This window comes from Chaetodon auriga, chromosome 18 (assembly GCF_051107435.1).
Source record: "Chaetodon auriga isolate fChaAug3 chromosome 18, fChaAug3.hap1, whole genome shotgun sequence".
Classification (NCBI taxonomy): domain Eukaryota; kingdom Metazoa; phylum Chordata; class Actinopteri; order Chaetodontiformes; family Chaetodontidae; genus Chaetodon; species Chaetodon auriga.
The window spans coordinates 16802761-16812963 of record NC_135091.1 but is presented as its reverse complement, the minus strand read 5'-3'; the positions used below and the strand labels follow the sequence as shown (position 1 = coordinate 16812963).

At 44.3% G+C, this 10203-nt stretch overlaps 1 protein-coding gene across 1 annotated transcript; it reads left to right on the top strand.

The window, feature by feature from the left end:
- Positions 1-228: 228 nt before the first annotated feature.
- On the top strand, positions 229-5464 carry LOC143336615 (breast cancer metastasis-suppressor 1-like protein-A). Its single transcript, XM_076756877.1, has 10 exons — positions 229-507; positions 740-830; positions 1231-1358; positions 1561-1640; positions 1799-1895; positions 2178-2267; positions 2410-2474; positions 2569-2608; positions 2879-3008; positions 3579-5464. Exons 1-10 carry the CDS (start codon positions 372-374, stop codon positions 3694-3696), a joined length of 975 nt encoding a protein of 324 aa, XP_076612992.1. The 5' UTR covers positions 229-371; the 3' UTR covers positions 3697-5464.
- The last annotated feature ends 4739 nt before the right edge of the window (positions 5465-10203 follow it).

The window sequence follows — 10203 nt, the reverse complement described above, 5'->3', positions numbered from 1 at the left end:
ATTCTTTTAATTCAAGCCTTCCGATTTCCCACTGACTTTTCATACACCTCAAAAAAAAAAAACATATTAACATATCAACGTAATTATGCACCTGTAAATACAGTGAGTAGTTGGTTTTTAGAATAAGTTACAGGAACTACAAGTCCCAAAAATCTCTCCGTAGCGCTCGATTGCCTGTACCAACATTTGATTGGAGAGACTTAGTAAAGCTCCGTGTGATTGGTCGACGGTGGCCATGTTTGCACTACCAGCTGTCTAGATGCGTGCTAGCTAACCGGTTAGCTGTGTGAGGAGCATTTGCCTCTTTACTCGGGCTAAAATTATCAAACAGCCCTTCCTCCCCATTTACGCCGGCTTATTTGGGAGACGCAATGCCGGTTCACTCCCGAGAGAAGAAAGAAAGTAACCACGAAGAAATGGAGGTGGATTTTCCCGAGCAAGACGGCAGCAGTACAGACGAGGAGGACACCGTTAGCTCGTCCGTGTCTGAAGATGGAGACAGCTCGGGTAGGGAAAATAGGCCTTATATATCAACCCACAGCTAAATTTATCAAATATACGTGTCTGTCAGACATGAGTGCACCATAATAAGTGCCTGCTGCTAAAATTTAGCGGACATTTTGACCAGGAATGGTGTATATAAGGTACAGCATCGGGTGGAGATGCTATGATGGTGACGATGGTGGTTGACAGTTGATATGGAGGTGATGTCAAACCAGTCATGTGTTTATGTGAACAGACATGGATGATGAGGACTGTGAGAGGAGGAGGATGGAGTGCCTGGATGAGATGACCACCCTGGAGAAGCAGTTCACTGACTTGAAGGAGCAGTAAGTTCACAGCCTTCACCTACTGCTTCACCTGCTGCTGGGCATACATGTACAGCCACCAGCCAGATGCTTACAATCCTGGATTTTGCAGGTCATATTCAGTATTTCCTACCAGCAAATTTGAAATGAAACTGACCGTCCTTTTGAGGTCAAATCCTGTTGGAAAATGCCTCATAATATGCTTCGCCAAGCTGGTGAATTTGAGCCACATCATCAGCCACACCGGCAGGCACGTTAAATGAACAGCCTCCTGCTGTAGATGTGTCACAGCATCCTACACTCGTCTGCTCTATTCTGCTGCTGGGCTCTTGTCTTCATACTCCAAACTTTCTAGGGACCCTGCAATGCTGCCACTTTAAGCTTATGAACAGATGTGCCTACTTCTTTTTTTGCTGTTCAGGTTGTATAAGGAGCGTCTGAGCCAGGTGGACATCAAGCTGCAGGAGGTGATGGCTGGCTGTGCCCAAGAGTACCTGGAACCTTTAGCCAACCTGCAGGAGAACATGCAGATCAGGACCAAAGTTGCTGGTAGGTCAAAGTAAGATTACAGTCCTTAATGTTGTGTGCATGTGACTGACTTTGACTTAACATGTCAGCCTCATGTGACAGCGAGGATAGAGTTAGGATGTCTGGTTGTGTATAGAATAAACTTCTTTATAGCAAAAGCAAAGGATACATCATGAGCCACTGGCAGCTTCAAATTGATTTAATGTTTCAATGCTTGTCACAGGGATCTACAGGGAGCTGTGCTTGGAGTCAGTGAAGAACAAATACGAGTGTGAGATCCAGGCTGCCTGCCAACACTGGGAGGTGAGAGGTCAACAAACGAGTTAGACATCTTCAGTGTCAAACCACAATTTGTTCAAACAGATTTCTCCCTTTACAGTGCAGGAATTCACTTCTGGAGAAGGATCTTTAATGACAGTTTTCCAACCAGTGTGTCTTGCCCCCTTTTTCCTCTCTCCCAGAGTGAGAAGTTGCTGCTGTTTGACACTGTGCAGAGTGAACTGGAGGAGAAGATAAGGAGACTGGAGGAAGACAGACACAGTATTGACATCACCTCAGGTACCAGCTTTGGCTGCAACAAACAAATGTCTCAAATAATAATATGTTTCAGGTGATTGTACAGCAATGAAAACACAATTGGGAATATTTTATTCCATTTGTAGCAATAGATCCCGATAAATCCTACACCCTGGACTTTTAACATACAGGGTGCAATTAACAGTGTTAATGAAGAGCAAGTCACAAAAAAAAACTGACATGATGCAAAGTTTGCACTCATAATCTGTGACACAGGAAGGAAGTGTGCTCCTCTCTCTAATCTGTCCTCTTCTTCTTTGTCAGAGCTGTGGAATGATGGATTGCACTCGCGGAAAAACAAGAAGAAAGACCCATTCTGCCCGGTCAAGAAGAAGAAGCCCGTTGTTGTGTCTGATATCCTTTTCCCTTTGTCCTCTCCCTGTCTCATTCCTCCCATCATTCCTCTGCACCACATTTTGCTGCAGCTCTTCAGTGACGTGCTGTTAAGATGCTTCCCACCTCTTCACCGCATGTCTTTCCTTAATGGCTCTATTACGGCCTTATATTGTTTACATGCTGCAAGATCTAGATATTCTTGAAGACTGGACTGCAATAAGAAAGGTATTTTGGAGACAGACAAAGAAGTCACTCGGTGAATGTGTCTGCGTTGTGATTTGACTTTTTCAGCTGTGTCTGTTTCCTCCCACCCCCACAGGCGATGGCATCACTGGGGCCACACAGGGTGAAGGTGGATGGTAAGAGTCTCTCCTTGTCCTTGGTTACAGTCAATATCTGCGATCGACCCGCGGTCACACAGGACGAGCGGAGTCAGTACTTCCAGCTCAGAGTACTCAAGTTCATAGTTGAAAAGGAGACAGATGTTGCCTCCTCATATGTCTTTGTCTCTCTCCCTGTCCTCTTTTCTTTTTTTCTTAAAGTTTATGCTTTCCCTGCCTCACTTGCTCTCTTCTCGACCCGACATGACTTCCTCACTCCGCCTTTTTCTTTCTAATTCTCTCCTCCAGTTCCTGCAGTCAAGCCTGACAGACATCACCATGTGGCGCGCTCCGAGGACGGTCGACTTTTCTATGACAACCAGTGGTACTGCAGGGGACAGGCCATCTGCATCAACAGGAAGGACGAGTACCCGACTAGGTGCGTGTGTGTGTGCGTGTGTGTGTGGGAGCAGAGTTAAAGCACTCTTTGTAATAGTGAGAGAGTGATGATTTTGGTTATAGCCTGTGTGAGTTACAGCGCTAAATGACGTGTGTACTCATCTGCAAGTGTTTGCTTTTCTGACTCATCGTGTGAGTCTGTGCGGCCGAGATGCAGTGGTCACATGGTACGTTTATTTGTAATGGAAATGATCATGGATGGGTTTAAACAAAGAAAGACAATGAGCGTATGAGGCTGAGTGATCGTGATTCCACATTCTGCTCTTTGTGCGTCCTGCTCGGTGTGCTGTCGGGACAGGATGCTCAGTGAATAGAGGGACTGATGTCACAGCACAGCACCCTCCACTCCATTGTGTTACGTTGATCACACAATGCAGCAGGCTGCTGTTATGAATGAAAGCAGATGAAATACGTGCATCTGGACAGTTGTACAGCACACCAACTGACAGTCTGTGGACATTAAAATGTAGCCAGAATACAGTATGGAACTCTATGGTGTTTATGAGGAACTGACTGCGTGCTAACATTGTCGTGTGTTTGTGTCATGCAGCGCCATCATCACCACTGTCAACAACGATGAGGTGTGGTTCAAACGGCTGGATGGCACCAAGTCAAAGCTGTACATCTCCCAGCTGCAGAAAGGCAAATACACTATCAAGCACTCGTAAAAACACGCACGCATACAGGCAAAGACCATCATCTCTGCTGTGTCTTCTACTTGTCTCCTTTCTGTTTGGTATCATCCGACATTCTTGCCATATGTACAGTCTCAACACACACAAACACGCCTCACTTCACTTCCTCTGTGTATAAGTAACAAAAGAAGAAACTGTCTTAATATCAAACCCTCCTCTAGTCTAAGGAGACGATCTTCTCTGTAAATATGTATGTATGTTGATATTATTGACAAGGTCACAAAGTGTCATTTTCTCTGGAACGGAGATCAATGCAAAGTGCTGCTAAAAGAAAAAAACAAACTTAAAAAACAAAAAAAACGAAGGGCGAAGAACCAGAGCGGTGGCGAACTGTGAACCGCGGAGCTCAGTCGCGTGCCTTTTTGAGACAAGACGATGCCTACGCTGATGAAAAAAAAAAGTCCTGAACTTTAAATATCAATGCAGTGAAGCCTTACTCTGTACCGTGTTAGCACCAAGAGGACTGAAGCGGGTCAATGAACGAGTGAGTGAGAAACCCTGATCCAGGTGAGGATGCTGTGAGCGGTGTGTTTGATTTACCTCTCCGGCCGCGCTGGCGAGATTTGAAATTTCATGCTCCACAGAGCCTAGTAAGTGTTTTAAGATCCCCAGTTCATGTTTGATTGAGTAAAAAAAACAGTTGCACAAGTGTCAATATGGAGACGGGGAACGATTAATCAATTTTGAGTAAATGATTATATTGTGAACGTAATGAGATGAAACTATTCTTTGAGGACACCCCGGGGTTTTGTTGAAACCCACTTAGGGAGCCACTGTACTAAATGATCTCTTGATGTTTTCATGTAATTTTCTCAGTGCTGTATTTTAAGTTCAAACTAAGGCCAGCCCCGTTCACTGAGCAAAACGTAAGCTGAGTTTTCAGCCGACAGTAATCGGAGGGGCCCTGTATATAGAGGTGACTGTGTGTTTTGTGTTTATTTCACTGTGATTCTTCTCTCCGTCTCCTGTCATGTTGCCATGCGTCTGATAGTGCCTAGAACTCAACACTGAAGGCAGGATCCACGCGTACATTGCCTCAAATTTGTAATTCTTAATGCCGTTTTTTCAGTTTTTTGTCTTTATCCAGCCCATTGTTTGTGATTGGGATATTAAGTCCTGCAGTGTAAATGTTACACCTCTAAAAAATCCGAAGTATCTCCTCTTCCCCATCCTCTCTTCTTATCTGTGTTTCTTCCTCTCAACCGTCACTTCTCTTTCCCTCTTCCCCTTTGTCTTGCTGCTCGCTGTCAGAAAAATATTCCTCAATATAGACATATTAACAGTCCAATGAGAGAGCAATGTTAAGGGATTTTTGTGCATACAATCCGTCCAATCAGACCCTCTGTGTTTTTTGTAAATGATGCTCGATTCGACGGAGGGGATCTCGCTTTGTGTTGTATTTACGGTGCTTTATATTTAGAACATTGCATACATATTTCAAAGTATTACCTGCCAATTGTATTGTAACATAAACATAAAGTGTCTGTGGCGCCTGATGTGGCGTTCATGGAGGACAACTTTTGATAGTTTGTTGGAAGTTTTGCTTTTCATTTCCGCTTCTTTTTTACCTTTTTATGAATTATGGTTCCTTTTCCACTTAAGAGGTAAAAAAAAAGAAAATGTGACATTGTGCCAATGCATGTACAGCTGATTAAAGATTTTCTTTGTATCATTTGAAGAGAGTCAAACCTGCACATGAACAATTATTCATCCTTTATATGCAAATACACAAGAGAATCTTAAGTGGAGTCCTGTTTGTACTTAAAAGGCTTTCTGCCTGCATTTCTAGCCTGTGTCTGTACATTTCGATGATTATAGCAGCAACTTGTACTGCTCAGCTTCTGTCAAACTAATTTCCTTTTCTTGGACTTAAGAGATGTGGATATAAAAAGAAATACCAGAGCTTTGCATTGAACTTAAATATCCTATTTGATTTGCCCCAGCATGCACAAAAAAGCCCAGATACTATCTTATATAATACTCCAATGTACAAAGGGAGAAAGTCCCTGACAGTACTCAACCCAAAGTCACCCCTGAGGTTCACTGAACCCTGGCTTCTCTCCTCTGTGACAAAAAAAAAAAAAGAGGCTTATTTGGGGGAAACATGCTGAGCTAGTCCCATCTGATAATGGCTCTTTGGTCTGCTGTGCTGTTCAACCTTTCAGTCACTTATTTCTGCCAGAGGAACACTCACTAGATTAACACCACATACTGGTATTGATTCAGGATATATGCTTTCCTTGCCTGCCCCCATGCAGAAGCACGGCAACCTTTGATTGATCTATTGGGAATATTGATCAGGTACGGCAATGCAGCCAGAAACTCAAAGGAATCAATTGAAAGGCTTATTTGTTACATTTCCCATTGAGCTAGAGCTTTATAAGAAAAAACTGGTGTTTGAAATGAATATTCTGCACTATAATTTACCACAAGGTCACTCTCTGCCAACAAAACTAATTTTATGAAAGCGAACGGATCAAAATCCCACATATCAAACCACCAACTCGGCCCTCCCTGCACTTCACTCTTGCACTACCATTCCTCTGGCCAGAGGGTGTCAGCAGTGCTTCACCGTGGAGATGAAGCAGCCTCTTCACTAGTTGGGAGGAGGGAGGTGGTCTGTGAATCTGGGGCACCCTGCTGCTGAAGCCCTCCAGCTGATGAGAGAGAGAGAGAGAGGAGGGATGAAGGCACAGTTTGATCACAGCTCGCTGGCCACGTCTGCTACCGCAACAGAGAGAGGGAGAGAGAGAAAGAGGAAAATCCCCATCACGGCGTCAAAGGCAGCAGCAGCGAGCAAGCAACAGGGCTGTCTATATCTTTACGTGACATGCAGCATCTCTTTAGAGCTTTCCTGGAATCTGCTTCACACACTCCTGTGAACGACTACATGCACCCTTGTGTTTGTAGCACTATGGTCAGAAATGGGCTGAACGTGTTGTACCCTTCCCAACATTCACAGACACACATGTGACAGCAAAGGAAAGGATTTCCTCGTTTGGTTTCTGTTTAATGATGATTGTGATAGAATCTGGATACTTGTCCCTGAGTTTCTGGCCATCTTCAGCTCCATCTATACTTAATGAGTAACCAGAACTGGAGGGTCATTGGGACGTGTTTACTGCAACACTGGGGCTAATTAGACCGTGAAAGTGTCACACTGTGCTAAATTCTTTATATCCCTTCCCCTCTGTGTGATGTTTGTGTGTGTGCATTGCTATGCATTCTCAAGAGAGGGGAGACTCTGTATGTGAATCTCTTTGTGCATGCATGCATGTTGCTGTGTGCCAGGCTTGTGCGTGGGCGTGTACCTTTGATGCTGATTGTATAAGAGAATGTTAAATGCATACATCTGTAAGTTAACATCAAAGGGATGAGGCAAGCTACTCATCATCAGAACAGACAAAGGGAGAGACGAGAATGAGGTGGATTCAAGTGGACAGCGCTGCAGTCTGCACCCTGTGATCTAAATGAGCCTGGTATCACCTCTCTAGGTGTGTCAGTGGCAGTGGCCTAGAATTCACCACCAGCACTCGGGCTAAAGCCGTTTCTTCCTTTTGTACTCTCTGTACTGACTTCTTGCATGAAGTTGCTGCCTCTTTAAAGATAGAGTTACTTGTGAAAGTTAGTTTTCATGCAGCCTAATCTATCAGTAACATCTTGTATATACATAGGTTATGGCCTAGATGCCAACCATGAACACTGTGCACATTCTGCATTTACATAATTATCTATTCCATGTGAGTTGGCTGACTGAAAATGGTTTCAGAGTGGCTTCAAGTGGGACAAAAATTGTGAGGACACAACTCCACCAAACACATTTCCTTTACATTTTGAATTTTAGTTCCCCATTTCTTTCATGCGCATGTCACTATGCCCAAGAAAAGTGTATTTTCCCCACGTTTGTTCCAGTTCTCAAGTAAGCATAATAAATGATTCACCTTTAGGAAATTACTAGTACGTCTTATAGAACAACATTCATGATGTTCTGGGAAATGGGTGCATTAGTCAACTTAAGATGGCACTGATGATTGAGAGTTTAGCACAAGTCTAGGTTACCAAAAGGTCACCAGGCATTGCTAGTTGCAAAACACTTCACATACTGTTACCATTGCAACCTTATGTACAACACAGAGATTCAGTATCTACCAGATGCTATTCCTGGATATTCATCTCCCACCAGCATGCATTGACTACCAACCAACATGAAGACCAGTGTGCTGTACCATGGCATCCATCCACTCAGTGGTGCATTGCCACTGTCTTGGCATCTGTGACATAGCCATGAGCTCTCACTGGTGTCCTGGGTTCGACGACTAAGACTTCTGCACAGAGAAGGAAGGACATGGAACAGCATTGAACAATATCTTCCTTGTGATCAAATTAACAATTGCAGTTGACAACTTGGCAAGTTTTGGTATCTCAAACAACAGGAGAGGTCTTTGATTCAGCAACAGAATCCGTTAAGAAACAGCTGCTTAGATGAAAGGCCAAAATGACAGTTGTAGCTACTGTTATATTCCGAACTACTGTTGAAGTATCTCAAATCTGGCAGGACATGAGTCCATATAGCAATGGGATAGTGATGTTTCCTGGGTGCCCATCTCTGTCCTGACAGACTTTTTGGTGACCAAAAGATCCTCAGAGCCAGAACAATCGCTGTGATGAGGTATCAATGTTAGTACAAGCTAAAATCCCCAATAGAGGGGATTGTTGTCACAGACAAATGGCATGACTGGCACAGTGCTTAATTTGGGGGCAGCCTTTCAGGGCTTGGATCCTGAGATGGACAGGTTGCATCTTGGATTGACTGCAGCAGTGATGGAGAATAATCCCAGAATGCAGTCTGCCATTTCTGTTTACAAGGGAAATGGCTGGGCTTTCAGAAGTGGTGTGAGTAGAGGGAGTGGACCCCGAGAGCTACCCAGTCTGTTCTGTTCTCTCATTCCTGTCTGTCACATTCTGCTATTAAGGTGTATGCATCAGTGATCTCTTCTTGTCGTGTGGGGTTTGGAGAGAGTTTATTTTTAACCACCCTCTACTGAGTTCGACTGAGGCGGCTGCATCCTGTGGTACACACCTCTGCCCCTCAGTAGAAATTGCCAGTATATTCCCATTGAGCAGGGTCCTCTCAAGCTGTTATCCACCAAGACAGCATTGCTGCTTGTTCTGACACCAGCTAAGAGAGAGAATAAGTTCTACGCCCTTTTGTACCACCCAAACTGCGTGCTTCGTCAAGGGAACTTGAGAGCCGCTACCATCAGACAAAACCTTTCCTTTTAGCCAACAAATATTAAAAGTTTGTTAAGGTACATGATGGCTCAGTTTCAGGGCTTTTTATTCTCAACCCAGGGGACAGAGAAGTTAAAAATTCCATCATCTATGCCCCGTCTGAGCTTTGGCATAATACGCACTTTGGCTCACCTATTGGCTGTGTAAGAATCGTGGAAGGACCTCCTTGGCTATCTGTGTACAATCGGCAAGGACCCCAAAAGCAGCCTTGCTCAGTGGAACATCTGTGGAAGACATCTGTATGCATTCTCATCAGGTTTTACCTATGGATGTTGTACTGGTTTACATGACCTGTGAATGGCCATGTGAGTTGCTGTCAGCCAGGTCTCCCTATGTCCTTTCTTTACAGAAGACTTTCCCAGTGTCTTTGACCTCTTGCTAGGTCCACAGCACTTCCTGCAGCACAGAAAGGTGAGGTGTACCATTCAACCTTGCTAAATTACTGCTCAGTGAACGTTTGGTGCAGCCTTGTCACTTGGAGTTGGATACTGTGCTTTTTTGCACTTTCCCCAAGTAGCTAATTTGGCACTTGGTGAGTACTACTTGCCTTAATGCAAGTTTTAAATGCAAGGATCCATGATGACAAGTGACCAAGCTGTTAGAGCCCTTCAAGAGAGATCTGATGTGTATTCCTTCCAGTAAGCTAATAACTGGACAGCAAATATTGATGGCATTTGGAAAGCCTGGATTATGCTGTGGTACTTGAACTCTTAAACACTGACCTTTGCTTTTTCCTGAAACTTGAAAATGATCATCTCTACCTCCATTTAGAGTTCAGTCCTATCTTCTAATAGAGCTGTGCTTTATTTCTGGCGTTACAGGTCATTTTGACTTGATAGCTTGAAACTGAGGAGCTCCAACAGGCTGGCGAGCCTGCATGTGTCAGGTTTATTTAGCTGACCAGACGAGGTGGCAGTATCACCTTCCACCTCCACACCCACTGTCCTCGGACACCATACAGTATCTCCTCATTATGTCAGGTCTGATATGCAAAGTAGCACTGGCATCCACTGTAGCATGGCAGAGGCAGACGGGCAGTGTGTGTGTGTGTACGTGTATGTGCATGCACATAAGAAAGAATGTGTGTTTATGTCCTTCTCTGTCTGTATTTGTGTGTCTGGATGGGCTCCCCAGCCAGTGGCAGCGCTGGAGCTATGATTTTACATAGAGAGGGTATCAAGTTCAGCA

What these genes read in the sequence shown, in the direction of transcription:
- LOC143336615 (XM_076756877.1), top strand. Translation starts at nt 372, where the DNA reads ATGCCGGTTCACTCCCGAGAGAAGAAAGAAAGTAACCACGAAGAAATG. An exon ending in CTGCCTGCCAACACTGGGAG is followed by an intron (nt 1,641 to 1,798) that starts GTGAGAGGTCAA and finishes CCTCTCTCCCAG; the next exon opens with AGTGAGAAGTTGCTGCTGTT. An exon ending in ACTGGACTGCAATAAGAAAG is followed by an intron (nt 2,475 to 2,568) that starts GTATTTTGGAGA and finishes CCACCCCCACAG; the next exon opens with GCGATGGCATCACTGGGGCC.